Below are 14,000 nucleotides of genomic sequence, written 5' to 3' on the forward strand. Positions count from 1 at the left end.
CCCCACAGAGAGGAGCAGGCACCAAGAGCCCCGGCACCCCAAACCCTTCCCACAGAGAGGAGCGGGTGAGGGAGCCCTGGCACCCCAAACCCTTCCCACAGAGAGGAGCGGGTGAGGGAGCCCTGGCACCCCAAACCCTTCCCCACAGAGAGGAGCAGGCACCAGGAGCCCCGGCACCCCAAACCCTTCCCACAGAGAGGAGCAGGTGAGGGAGCCCAGCACCCCAAACCCTTCCGCACAGAGAGGAGCAGTCACCAGGAGCCCCGGCACCCCAAACCCTTCCCCACAGAGAGGAGCGGGTGAGGGACCCCTGGCACCCCAAACCCTTCCCCACAGAGAGGAGCGGGCACCAAGAGCCCCGGCACCCCAAACCCTTCCTCACAGAGAGGGGAACAGGCACCAAGAGCCCCAGCACCCCAAACCCTTCCTCACAGAGAGGAGCAGGCACCAGGAGCCCCGGCACCCCAAACCCTTCCCCACAGGGCGAGCCGGGCCACCTCATACTCCGGTTCCCTCACAGGCCATCTCTGTTCCCCCTCACACACTGGGGCTGCTCAGAGCGGGGATTTTAAATGTTATAAAAATATTTTAATATGAATGAGTAATCGTAGAAAATTATTTAAAAATAAATTGGAGAAATGTATTAATGCCTCGATCCACTCTTTTGTCAGCTGAGTGTTCCTGTCTCTGCCCCCACTGTTCCACTTGATCAGCGTTCTCTGCACAAATACAGCATCCAGCCAGAAGAACAGGTTTCACAAAAATCCAATGACAAAGAATTAAAAAAATGTAAAAGTGGTCTGGTTGGGAGACCAGCCTTCCACTGTCCCAGGCTGCTCCAGCCCCAGTGTCCAGCCTGGCCTTGAGCACTGCCAGGGATCCAGGGGCAGCCCCAGCTGCTCTGGGAATTCCATCCCAGCCCTGCCCACCCTGCCAGGGAACAATTCCCAATTCCCAACCCCCATCCAGCCCTGCCCTCTGGCAGTGGGAGCCATTCCCTGTGTCCTGTCCCTCCAGCCCCTGGAAACTGTCTTTACCCACTTTCACTGGGAACAATTTCTAATCCAGAACTGCCCTCTTGTCAGTCTGAAGCCATTCCCTCTTGCCCTGTCCTTCCATCCCTCATCCAAAGCCCCTCTTCTGGAGCCCCTTTAGGCACAGGAAGGGGCTCTAAGGTCTCTTTGGATCCTTCTCCAGACAAACACTCCCAGCTCTTTCTGTAGGAGCCCACACTCACACAATGCTAATGACAGGACAACACCTGTGTGTTCAGTGCAGAAATAAAAGTTGGACAACACCGGTTCCTATGTTATAAAGTAAAAGCAGTTCTCCCTTCACCTCCTCATGTACCCCGTTACTTGCTCTGTGTCCGAGTCTGAAGAGTCGCTTTCCTCAGAGGAAGAGGAGGACTTTTGCCACTCAGGGAAGTCATTAGAACAAGGTGCCCCCTGCCCACTTCCCGTGTCCTCCAGCAGCTTTTCCTGCAGAGCATGGGCACAGTGCCAGCCCTCTGCATCCTGCTGGGCTGGGGCAGCAGCTGCAGAGCCGTGCCCATCCTGCTCCAGGGTTCCCAGCAGCACCGTGTGCAGGCTGATGGTGAAGCACCCGCTGCCGCTCTGGGGCTCACCGCTGTCCCCAGAGAGAGGGCTCAGCAACTGGCTGCTCGTGTCTCCGTCCCCTCCAGGGTGCTCCTGGAGCTGCTGTGGCTCAGCAGCTGGCGTGTCCCCAGCCTGGCTGCTGCTGTGCTCACAGGTGCTGCTCTCCGAGTACTGCCTCGGGCTGCTGGGGGTGTCACAGCGCTGGGGGACACTGCCCCTGCCCAGCCTGTCCCGCCTGGTGTAGTCGTGGTCACACGGGGCACTGCTGTCGCTGTCACTGCTGTCACTGTCACTGCTGTCACTGCCTCTGCAGCGCCTGGCCTTGCTTTTCACCTCTCTGGGGATGATCTCCACAGAGGCCAGTGTTTCTGACTCAGACACCCACGGCGAGTAGGCCAACTTCTTGATGTATGCCTGGAAGAGTAAAATGAATTCAATCCACTCAGCCACTTTTGCACATATGCACACAACAGCATGAAAAAATACCCCAAATAACCTCCAGCCATGAGGCTGTCAAATGATTCCCTCTGTGCCACAGTTTGGGCTTTTTTTTTGCAGAGTTCAGGGTATCTAGGATCGCTCCTTCTTTTCCATTGCTGAACATCACAGAGCCCCTGAATGGTTTGAGTGGGAAGGGATCTTAAAAGATCATCACATTCCAATCCCCTGCCAGGGCAGGGACACTTCCCACTGTCCCAGGCTGCTCCAAACCCAGTGTCCAGCCTGGCCCTGGGCACTGCCAGGGATCCAGGGGCAGCCACAGCTGCTCTGGGCACCTGTGCCAGGGCCTGCCCACCCTGCCAGGGTGAGCCGAGTTTGTCACTCTCTCAACTCCTGCAGTCACCTCTATCAAGGCTGAGCAATTTTCATATCCTTTAGAAGTTATCTTTTGAAGCAATCTTCACCATTTTAATATCCCAAGCCCTGTCTTCCCTCTGCACTTCAGAGGATTATTCAATATTTGAAGCATTTGTCATGTTGACAATAATAAATAAATAAACCTTAGACATTCCTTAGTAATGCGTTCAGCAATTGTTGGGATGCGAGTGCTGACATAGCAAATAACAGAAACATGGAAAAAGTCTTAGAAAAAAGTGATAGAAAAAAGTGATACCCATCTGGGCATGTTTGTAAAAAATGAAAAATATCTATGCTGAAAAACTCTAAAGAATTAAACGGAAAAGAAGTCAGAGACTGTAAAAAATAGAACAAGCTAAAATATAGAAACAAGAAGTCTTGTTTTTTTGCTTGAAATTTAGTGGCAATTCAATCTATGGAAATAAATTAGCTGCCTCTGGACTGGCTCCCTCTGTGCTTGATCACAGAAGAAGTCCAAGAGAGATTATTTTATTATTATTAAACAGTGGAACAACTTCTCCTCCGGTCTCTCCTCACAGGGCAGCTTCTCCAGCCCTCTGCTCACCCCCTGGCCCTACTCCAGCCTGTGGGGACCAGAGCTGGGTGCAATATTCCAGAATGTTCCCCCTGAGCAGGGTGGGATGATCCTCTCTGCTAGTAGCTTGTCACAGAAATAGCAAGAAATGGTTTTGAATATTTGTTCTGAAGATCAGACAAAACTTAGCAGCCCAGAGATCATCTCTGACTGAGGTAAACTGCAAATGCAAACATTCTGTGCTCTTACAGAACTTGTACCTAAAGCACAAGATTGGGAATTCCAGCTGTTAAAACATCCTGCTGCCAGGCAGAAAGGGCAGATCTGAGAGCTGCTACATACCAAGGTCTGAGGAAGGGTAAACTCCGGGAAAATAAAACCTGCTGAATGCACACACTTCAGGACTGCAGCAATTATCAATGAAACACCGACAGCAACTGCCACTGGAACTTCATGATACCCTGGAGTGATAAAAATCAAATAAACACACATGGAGGAAGTGTCCCACCACCACATTCCAGATCTCCCAGTCACAACAGCTATTCGGAATCACCAATAATTTTGGTTAGAAGGGACCTGTGAAAGTCAAATTCAAAACAAGACCAAATCCCAAATTATCATCAGGAATTATAAAAGAAGTGACTCCGTATTTCTGCAGAGTTAGTGGAGATCTGTATGGCTCAGGGGATTGCCAAGGGATTTGCTGCCCCAAAGCTGGTGGGGTTTTATATTTCCCTCCTAAATACCCACAATGGTTCTCTCTTGGAATGTTTCTCTCTGCCAGTGAGGCTCTGAGGGAGAGCACCCAAAGATCAGCTGGAGCTGAGCCAGGAGGGATTTAGGGTGGGTTTTAGGGAAAGGCTCTTCCCCAGAGGTGCTGGCACTGCCCAGGGAATGGGCATGGCCCCGAGGCTGCCAGAGCTGCAGGAGCCTTTGGCCAGCACTGCCAGGGATGCCCAGGCTGGGGTTGGTGGGGTCTGGGCAGGGCAGGGCTGGCACTGGGGGGTCCCTCCAGCTCAGGACATTCCATGATTCTGTGATCACTTGTTTTTTAGGACTGAACTGTAAGTGTCTCTACACCAAAAGAACACATAGCACACCCAGACCAACCCCCTGCCCCACAGCTCCCTCACCTTGCCGAGCCTCCGAGTCTGTGGTGACACATTTCAAGGGGGAGGGGACAAAATTCCTGTTCAGGGATGCAGTGACCCCCACGGATGCACAATAATTCCTGCTGGGATACAGTTCTTCAATGACAGTACTAAACACCTCTTCAGTGGTTGTCTGCCGAGGCCTCTGCCATGAAAAACAATGTTTTGAAGTCGGTCATTGGCTGGAAAGAGCCCCTGCTCCCTCCTCCAGACCTGCCCCCTGCAGTGAAAGGAAGCTCAGATTCTGCAGGCTGTGATCTCTCTTTTCTTCTAAGCAATCTATTTTTATGTTTTCCTTTGCTTTTATTCACATACTTGGTTTTGGGAACCTGTTAAGCATCAGAGCCATTTTATGCCTTCTGTGTTCCTCCCTTAAAGCACAACTGTTCCCAAATTTCCCTACCTTAAGCTCTCCATCCTCTGATTTCAGCGTGATGTCATAATCCAGCTCTTCATAGATATCAATTAAAGACAGCAGCTTCCCCTTGGCTCTGAAGTGAGAGGCTGGCAGCTTTATGGTGACATTGATGCAGCTTAGACAGGAAGTGATATTCACTTCTGGTGGTCCCAGAATTGCTGTTGGAAAACAAGAAAGAGGAAAAAATGATGGAAAAATACACACCTTATCCAGCACCAATTCTACTTCTGTGATGCACACAGAGCTGGCTCAGCACAGTCCAGAGAGGTCACTGCTGTAAATCCACATTTGGCCTTGCAACATTTAACTTCCACAGCCAAATCATCATTCCCACATGGCCTGATTTTAAAGGAAAAGGACTGGAAGGAAGAAGCAGAAAGGGGACAGAGGGTTTGCTCCAGCTTCACAGAAATGTGATCTTTGTATCTGCCTGAGATTGAAGCTGAGGTTAAAGTACAGAAGAGAATCCTAGAATAGGTTGGGTTGGGAAGGGACCTCAGAGCCCACCCAGTGCCACCCCTGCCATGGCAGGGACACCTCCCACTGTGCCAGGCTGCTCCAGCCCCAGTGTCCAACCTGGCCTTGGGCACTGCCAGGGATCTAGGGGAATCTGGGAATTCCATCCCAGCCCTGCCCACCCTGCCAGGGAACAACTCCTATTTCCCAGTATCCCATCCAGCCCTGCCCTCCTTCAGCTGAAAGCCATTCCCCTTTGTCCTGTCCTTTTTACTAAATCAGCTGCTGAGGGACTGCAGGGCTCCTCCTCGGGATGTTCTCCTTCAGTTCTCCTTGTCCCATTCTCCTCATTCCCTAGTGTTCCCTCATTTCTGGCTCTGGAAGGGGACTCAGCTGCCTCTGCTGAGCTCTGGGGAAACATCATCAGTTCATCCTCCACAGCTCTCCAGCTATTCCTCAATATCTGCCTCTCTGAGCTCAAAACTGCATTTTAAGCAGAGCCAGGGGTGAAGCCAACCTCTGGCAATAAAGACAAGTCTCTTCAGCATGGAAAAGGGCAGATTGATAGTTTGTCCATCAATCTCTTCCCTACACCAAGTGCACACTTGGCATTTTTTAACATTCACTATCTGAACATACAAAAACAATGTTGTTTTTTAAGTTATGTAGCTTACACAGTCAGGAGATTTTTACTTGGTGGTTGTCAATGCACTACTGTATTTCCTTTATATTTATAATGCACTTATTTCAAAACCAGAGCCTCACTCCTTTATCAGAACTACTAATTTTAGAAACTTATCTATGTACTTTAGGCTTTGTAACAGATCTATGAAATACTACATACAAATAGCCACCAACCAAGTCAGTGTGAAGTCTTACAGAAAAGGCAGCAGAACATAATTCAGGCATCAGCTGCTAATGAAAACTACAAAAAAAAGAAATGCAGAGATCTTACTCTCAATGAGTGGCACAAAACGCAGCACAGAAGAATTGAGCACCTGAGCTCCTCCAATGCTCTGAACAAGTACAGAATACTCAGGGGATATGTCCTTGAACTCCTCTGTCAGCTCACAGGAGAGCTGGGCAATGCCTGAACACTGCTGAGCACTCATCCAGCTCTGGCTCCTGCAGAAAACAGAAAAAGAGTCTCCATTCTCTGATGTGAGAAGGGCATTTCTCAGGGAAAAAAAAATAACATAAAAACTAAGAAAAAAACCCAGGAAAAACAGAGAAAAACCTCAGCTTTACTATTTTCACAGAATCCCAAATCCTTGGGGCTGGAAAAGCCCTCCCAGCCCAGGAAGTCCCAGCTGGGCCCCATGCCCACCTTGTCCCCAGCCCAGAGCACTCAGTGCCACCTCCAGGGGCACTCCAAAGCTCCCTTCTCTTTGGGCCAAAAAACATGAGAAGCAGAATTTGTGCCTTATTTAGTGTGACTTGCCTGTGGTCTCTGTACAGCACGTTGTAGGATGCTGGCACAGCTGGGTCATGTTCTGCCTGCCAGGACAAAATGTGCTGGAAATTGTGGGAGTCCATCTGAAGGTTGTAGGGAAGCCCCTCCAAAATTCTTTCTAGAAAGGAAAAAAAAACAAAAAAACCCCAAAAAAATACAAAACAAAGAAGAACAAGCAACAAACAACTCTGAGCTTTGCAACAATTCTAATAAATAAACCCATTCAGAGCAGCTCAGGATTTGCCCCAAAAAGCAGCCTCAGGGGAGAGCTCAGCACAACAGACATAGCAATGCAAAGCACTGTGCACATGGAATACATTTCTCTTTCTTCAAAAAGCATGAAGTTCCACAATGATGATTGGTGAGGATGTGCAAGCTATGAAATGTGTTAGGGAAAACATTTTAAAGATGGTAACACTCTTACCAGGCAGGCTGCAAACAGCTGTAGACAGAAAGGTCAGGCACACTGGAAAGTGAAACTCTGTATTAATGCATTGGTGTATCCACAGGACCTGACTTTTATTTCAGGTATTCATTTGCAACAATTGGGTTCACACCCATTACTCCCTGGTGGAACTGTTACTTTCTTTCACATCTTCCCAGATTTTCCTACACTTCCTTCCTTCTCCAGAGCCTGGGAGAAATGTCCATGAACCTGAGGAGGAGCTGGTTCCTGGATCCTGACGCTGCTCCCTCATGTGAGGTTTAAGACTCAGTGTCAGCAAAAACACCCAAGATGTTCTCATCAAATCATGTCTCAGAGGACTCTGACTGGATTTCAAACACCTTTTCAAGCCATCCCAAGAATTTTAGAACTGATCTGGGAAAATATTCCATTATTGCTTGACTCTCTCTCATGGATCCCAGAAAGTTTGGGTTGGAAGGGACCTTAAAGAACCAAATTCCACCCCCCTGCCATGAGCATGGACACCTCCCACTGTCCCAGGCTGCTCCAAGCTGGCCTTGGACACTTCCAGGGGCAGCCCCAGCTTCCCTGGCAGTCCTGCCACTCCAGGGGTTCCTACAGCTTCTGTAAAACCTCCCTAGGAAGCTGTGACCCACCCAGGGTCTCTCTGCATCCAGGATTCTTTTCCTTGACCAACCCAGCTTCTCACTGTTCCCATCTTTTCAACACAGTGCTTCAAAACACTTGAAGTTTTGGTTCTCACTCTTCAAATTATTTTTTTTCTCAAGCCCCTTCAGCCTCCCTTCTGCTTTGTATGCAACAAGGAGAAACTTCCTGTTCTTATTTTAAGGCATTTTGTGGTCATGTCTCTGACTCAGATGCTGACTCCCACACTCAGTTGGCCAAAGCAGTCACTACTTTAATTCCAAACACATTTCTTCTCTATTTTACATCAATTCCATGGGAAAATCTGGAGAGTTCCTTCCTTATCTTCATAAAACTCTCTTTTGTCTTGACCTGTTGTGTTAAAAAGATGTACCACAGTCACCATGACTGTGAAAAGAGAAATCTGGGCCTTGAATTAGAAAATCTAAATAATCTTTATGGAGATCCACAAACAATGGGTTTAACTGCAACTAAAGGTAGAACAATGGATTTCTGACTAGGTAGGAAATCACCCACTTGGAAATAAACATCCAGTGGGGATAAATAAAGCAATATTTTAACTATTATTATCATCTGAGCACAAGATCAGACTTGTAATAATTTGTATCTGCTGAACAGCTGCTGCATTCCAGTTAACATTATTTGATTCTTCAAAGCCTCTTCTCTACCCAAGCCAAATTCCTTTCAGTTCAGAGCTCCCATTGCCTCTGAACTTTGTTTGAACAAACAAGTTTAGCAAAGAAGTCATACAGTTGCAAAATTGTTTGTGATACACTCAAACAAAGGAAACACAACCAAGACAAATATCTTAGAACAAGTAACTGGGGAGATTCAGCCTGGGGAAATACAGATAGTCTGGAAATTGTGTGGGGAATCTTCTTCAGCATCTTGGTCTATCTAGAGTCTCTACCAGCCCTGGAAGTGTCCCAGGCCAGGCTGGACAGGGCTTGGAGCAGCCTGGGACAGTGGGAGGTGTCCCTGCCATGGCAGGGGTGGCACTGGGTGGGATTTAGGGTCCCTCCCAAGCCAAACCAGTCTGGGGTTCTGGGATGATGATCTGACCCTTTTTATACAATTAAAGGATCCTAACAAACCGCTTCTCACACCAAGAACAGCTGAGCCAAACTGTGCTTGTTTCACCTGCTAATCTGGAAACTGAGGAGTGCTGGGAAAACTCAGAATAAAAAATAAAAACCCTCACATGTAACTGAGAGTTCCTGGATGTGCAGGGAGGCAGAACCATGGAATGGAATGGTCTGGACTGGGAAGGACCTCAAATCCCACCCAGTGCCACCCCTGCCATGGCAGGGACACCTCCCACTGTGCCAGGCTGCTCCAGCCCCAGTGTCCAACCTGGCCTTGGGCACTGCCAGGGATCCAGGGGAAATCTGGGAATTCCATCCCAGCCCTGCCCACCCTGGGGCAGGGAACAATTCCCAATTCCCAATCTCCCACCCAGCCCTGCCCTCTGGCAGTGGGAGCCATTCCCTGGCTCCTGTCCCTCCATCCTTGTCCCCAGACCCTCTGCAGCTCTCCTGGAGCCCCTCCAGGCCCTGGCAGGGCTCTGAGCTCTCCCTGGAGCTTCTCCTCTCCAGGTTGAACATTCCCAGCTCTCCCTGGAGCTTCTCCTCTGCAGGCTGAACATTCCCAGCTCTCCCAGCCTGGCTCCAGAGGGGCTCCAGCCCTGCTCCTGGTTTATGCACAGAATGGAGCATGCAGGGGTAACACAAGAGCCCCTTACTGTGGGAATTACTCCAGGGAGAGTTCTACCATACCATGATGGTTTCTTGTCAGAGTCCAGGACAGAATGCCATGGCTGGCCTGCTGGACAGAGCTCAGCAGCTCAGAGAGAGAATGTTACAGGTAAGGAAAGAGAAACAACCTTGAGAGGCTGACCCTGCACATCCAGACTCCTTCTTTGGCTGCTCAGGCTGGGAGAAAAAAGACTTTTACAATCTTGGGGTCATCCTGACACACAGACCCCGAGATTTGCTTACTTCATTAACTCAGCAGGATTATTAAGGAATTAATGAGCTCCCTGCAGTGCTGCTCTCTAACCCAAAGGTTCAGGTACTTACCAAGCTGACAGAGAGGCACTGGCACATCCATTGGAGTTCTCATGGAGGTTAACAAACAAACCTCTCTGCCTGCAAAAGGAACATTCTGCTGCAGTTCCTACAAAAACATGAAAAACAAGCACATTTTACTAAATTATCACAGTAAATTACCTTAGTAAATAAGCTTTAAGTAACCCAAGGTTCCTGTACAGAGTTGCCTTCACTCTCCAGTGTCTGAAGGAGGGCAGTGGTACTGGAAGAGTTACTGGGCGGGGGGACTGATCTTTATCATTTTATGGCAATTTTGTCCATTTTCATGGCAACAGCACTCCCCATTTTCCACATGGAAGGGGCTCCTACCACCTCAAATAAAGCAGAAGCCACTGTATGATTATTTATATTAACTTTGCATTAAGATTGTATCTGAAAATTCAATGCCACTCACTCCAACTTCATTTATACAATGGAAACAAAACTTGCTTGGCTTTGTTTGAAATATACTCCTCACTATTGTAAGAAACGTTTCCAGAAAGAGAAAAGATGAACAGGGAGCTTAGAAAAAAAATCATTATGAAGAAGTTATTAAATTTATGATACAATTTTTAATGCATAAGATCTATTAAAATAATCCTTCTCTTCACTGTTTTTTTTACTCTATTTAACATCCCCATAATATTAACATCCACAAGACCTGGTGTCGAGTTAGCTGGGCAAGGGTATATCTTTTCTAAAGAATCTTCCCCTCAGGCTTAACAAAAATTAACTGCTTTTCAACTTAACATGATTTGCAAATACAATTGGAATTATTTTCCCTGCAAAACAACCGGTTTAAAATCATGTCAAAGAACACTCTGTATATTCATATATAACCCTGTATAATCATATATTAACACGGGACAGAAGTCATCTGTTAAATTCAGATTAAGTAAAACCCCTTATCTGAGAAGCCAATCTCTCTGTGCTCGGAGTTCTGGCAGGAGTGTAGAAATCACTGGATAAATGTTAGGAAATTGTCTCTGTGCAACTAACAATTCCACAGCCTCAGGGAACCTTCCACCCCCCTCACTTTGTTACCTCATTCAAGCAAAAGCCATTGCAAAGAGCAGCTACACCTGCAGGTTGTGTTTCTCCAGGCTGTTCAAAGTGTTCCCTTCAGGAGAAAGCCTGGGGATGCTGCATTCACTTGTAAAAGCATTTCCTTTCCCTGTTAACCCTTGCAGTTCACGGCAGGCCCTGTCCAAAGCCCCCCCTGCCCCGGGGATGTGTGGGTGTACCTCGGATCCTTGTTGGCCATGCTGCCAGGACAGCAACAGTGCCACTCTGGGAATCACAGCAGGCTCCCGTGTGCCTCTGCCTGCTGAACAAAGGAGTCTCCTGCATGAGGCATACTCAAAGCCAGCTGACTTGTTCTGCACCTTCCTGAGAAATTGTGATAAAATGTGCTCATCGCCAGGATTCCACAGCTGTCTAAAGCTGGATGTCCTCTGCAGATCTACCGCTGCCAGGGAGATTCCAGAGGAAAACCATTTCTGTCAGAACGGTGACGAGCTTTTGCCACTCCTCCTCTTCAGGGCTGCGGCAGTGCCTGTGGAGAGGCCACAGATCAGCAGAGAGATCAGGCCCTGAGGCCAGGCTGTGCCCACGGGAGACCCCGGGACCTGCCTGGAGCCCCACTGCAGGGCACACTGGCACAGCAGCCACAGCTGGAGCCCATGGAATCACAGCTGGCTGGGCTGGAGGGACCCCACACCTCATCCCACCCCACCCCTGCCACGGCAGGGACACCTCCCACTGTGCCAGGCTGCTCCAACCTGGCCTTGGGCACTGCCAGGGATCCAGGGGAATCTGGGAATTCCATCCCAGCCCTGCCCACCCTGCCAGGGAACAATTCCCAATCTCCCACTCAGCCCTGCCCTCTGGCAGTGGGAGCCATTCCCTGGCTCCTGTCCCTCCATCCTTGTCCCCAGTCCCTCTGCAGCTCTCCTGGAGCCCCTCCAGGCCCTGGCAGGGCTCTGAGCTCTGCCTGGAGCTTCTCCTCTGCAGGTTGAACATTTCCAGCTCTCCCAGCCTGGCAGCAGAGGGGCTCCAGCCCTGGGATCACTTTAGTGGCTCGCAGGTTCAGGCTGGATGGGGTTATATTTGCTTCCAATCACAAAAGAAAAAAAAGCTGCTTTGAGGTTTTAAAAGTCAGAGGCTCATATTTCAGAAAAACTCTTCCCCAATTCTTGGAAGCAAGCAGATGGTCTACTAAATTACATAAATCAGCTTATGGAAATACTGATAGAGGCAGAGAGACTGACTGGCAGCAGGGATGTCTGCAGGGGAACATTCTGAGCCTGCACAGGGACCTCTGAAACTGCCCAGGCAGGGCCCCCTGCAGCAGCGACACAGGAACGTGCCCAGGGGGTCTGGGAGGTCTCCAGAGGTGCCCTGGGGGTCTGGGAGGTCTCCAGAGGTGCCCAGGGGGTTTGGGAGGTCTCCAGAGGTGCCCAGGGGGTCTGGGAGGTCTCCAGAGGGGGAGACTCCAGCTCCTGCCTGGGCAGCTCTTCCAGGGCTCTGCCCCTCCAGGGAAGGAAGTTCTTCCTCGGGCTGGGCTGGAACTGCCGTGGTTTAGTTCCTGGCCATTGCTCCTTGTCCTGTCACTGGCACCACTGAGCAGAGCCTGGCACCATCCCGGCACCCTTGGAGCTCTATAAAATCCCGAATCCAGCTGAGCCAGGGAACCACGCTGTGTCTGTAGCATTACTCCCCCCCCACAAGTGCTGGGAGACTTTGGATAAACCACTCCTGAGGGTATGGAAATCACCCAACCTGAGTAACCCAACACCATTACCAACAGCCCTTTTCCCATGGACTGCCACAGTGCTGGGGAACAGACAGCCCCAGGCTGGGCCAGGGCAGGCTCAGCTGGGCCAGCAGCAGCAATTTTCTCATGGAAAGGGTGCTCAGGCCCTGGCAGGGGCTGCCCAGGGAGCTTTGCAGTGCCCATCCCTGCAGGTGTCCCCTGGAGGTGGCACTGAGTGCTCTGGGCTGGGGACAAGGTGGGCATGGGGCCCAGCTGGGACTCCCTGGGCTGGGAGGGCTTTGCCAGCCCCAGGATTTGGGATTCTGTGCAGTGGGACCCGTGGGGATGGCCCAGCCCCACACAAACAGCAGGCCGCGGTGCTGTTCCCAGCCCCAGGCCCCTCGCAGCCCACGGCCGCGCTCAGTGCAGCGAGCGGGGCGCTGCCACAGGCGAACCCGGCGGGGTTTGCGGCTCCGTGTGCGGCTCCGGGTGCGCCAGCAGAGCACTCCCGGAGCCGCGGAGCCCTGCCTGAATCGCCCGGAGCAGCCGGGCGGCGGCCCAGACCTCTCCCCTCAGGCGGCGCAGGGAGCGCGGCCCGCTCGCCTCAGGGAGCCGCCGCATTGCCGCGCCCGGGGCAGCGGGGGGACAGGGCAGCGCGCACACCGCCCCCTCCCAGCCGTACCTCGCGGCGGGGAGTCCCCACGGGCTCCGCTCCGGCTCCTCATCGCTCCTTATCGCTGCCCGTAGCACCTCACTAATGCCCAGCGCTGCCGCCCGCGGCGGCGCCCAGCGGGAAATGGCGGCGGGGACGGGGAGGAGCGACCACGCCCCTCCGCCAGGCCACGCCCCCAAACTGGCAAACCACGCCCCGATTCGTCAGGCCACGCCGCCAATCAGTCAGACCACGCCCCCAACACAGTAAAACCACGCCCCAAAATAGATAAACCACGCCCCCAAACAAGCAAACCACGCCTCCAAACAGAGAAACCACGCCCCTAACTGGTAAGCCACGCCCCTCACCCAGACCACGCCCCCATCCCTTGAGCCCCGCCCCTCGCCCTCAGGCCCCGCCCAGCGGCGCCACTCCGTCCCCGCGCCCGCGGGAAGGCTTCGCTGCTTTTGTTTCGGTTTCTGCTTTTATTTCCCTCTCTGCCACTATTATTCCCTTATTTCCCTTTCCCTCACTCCTCCGCGCCCGCTCCGCCTCCGGCTCTGCGCTGTTCGCTGATCGGGAAAGCTGCGGGAGCGGTGGCTGATGCCCTGCCGTGTTTACAGACTCAAAGTCGCAGCAGGTTTGGGTTGGAGGGACGCCAAATGCCACCCAGTGCCACCCCTGCCATGGGGACACCTCCCACTGTGCCAGGCTGCTCCAGCCCCAGGGTCCAACCTGGCCCTGGGCACTGCCAGGGATGAAGGGAAGGGAAGGGAAGGGAAGGGAAGGGAAGGGAAGGGAAGGGAAGGGAAGGGAAGGGAAGGGAAGGGAAGGGAAGGGAAGGGAAGGGAAGGGAAGGGAAGGGAAGGGAAGGGAAGGGAAGGGAAGGGAAGGGAAGGGAAGGGAAGGGAAGGGAAGGGAAGGGAAGAGCCCTGTGCATCCTGGTCCGTGGGCAGCAAGATCTG

The 14,000-nt window shown here is 51.4% G+C and overlaps 1 protein-coding gene across 2 annotated transcripts; it reads right to left on the reverse strand.

Annotated features, from left to right (window-relative positions):
• Positions 1-566: 566 nt before the first annotated feature.
• On the reverse strand, positions 567-13,227 carry IFNAR2 (interferon alpha and beta receptor subunit 2). Of its 2 annotated transcripts, XM_021538749.4 has the most exons (10): positions 13,066-13,225; positions 10,873-11,183; positions 9,620-9,716; positions 6,894-6,935; positions 6,458-6,587; positions 5,972-6,141; positions 4,546-4,718; positions 4,125-4,287; positions 3,334-3,452; positions 567-2,012 (listed from the first exon to the last, which is right to left on the reverse strand). In XM_021538749.4, exons 3-10 carry the CDS (start codon positions 9,660-9,662, stop codon positions 1,335-1,337), a joined length of 1,518 nt encoding a protein of 505 aa, XP_021394424.3. In that variant the 5' UTR covers positions 9,663-9,716; positions 10,873-11,183; positions 13,066-13,225; the 3' UTR covers positions 567-1,334. The 2 variants fall into 2 exon arrangements, with proteins under 2 accessions (XP_021394424.3, XP_085443815.1); XM_085587689.1 differs by lacking the exon at positions 6,894-6,935 and having other exon boundaries at positions 13,066-13,227.
• Positions 13,228-14,000: the final 773 nt, after the last annotated feature.

Source organism: Lonchura striata, chromosome 1 (genome assembly GCF_050655825.1).
Source record: "Lonchura striata isolate lonStrDom1 chromosome 1, ASM5065582v1, whole genome shotgun sequence".
Taxonomy (NCBI): Eukaryota; Metazoa; Chordata; class Aves; order Passeriformes; family Estrildidae; genus Lonchura; species Lonchura striata.

Excerpts from the sequence above, each read along its gene's own strand:
- IFNAR2 (XM_021538749.4), bottom strand. The coding sequence starts at position 9,662 with ATGAGAACTCCAATGGATGTGCCAGTGCCTCTCTGTCAGCTTG. Across the intron at positions 6,588-6,893 it reads AGCTGTTTGCAGCCTGCCTG|AAAGAATTTTGGAGGGGCTT; the intron begins GTAAGAGTGTTA and ends TTTCCTTTCTAG. Across the intron at positions 3,453-4,124 it reads AGACTCGGAGGCTCGGCAAG|GGTATCATGAAGTTCCAGTG; the intron begins GTGAGGGAGCTG and ends TTATCACTCCAG.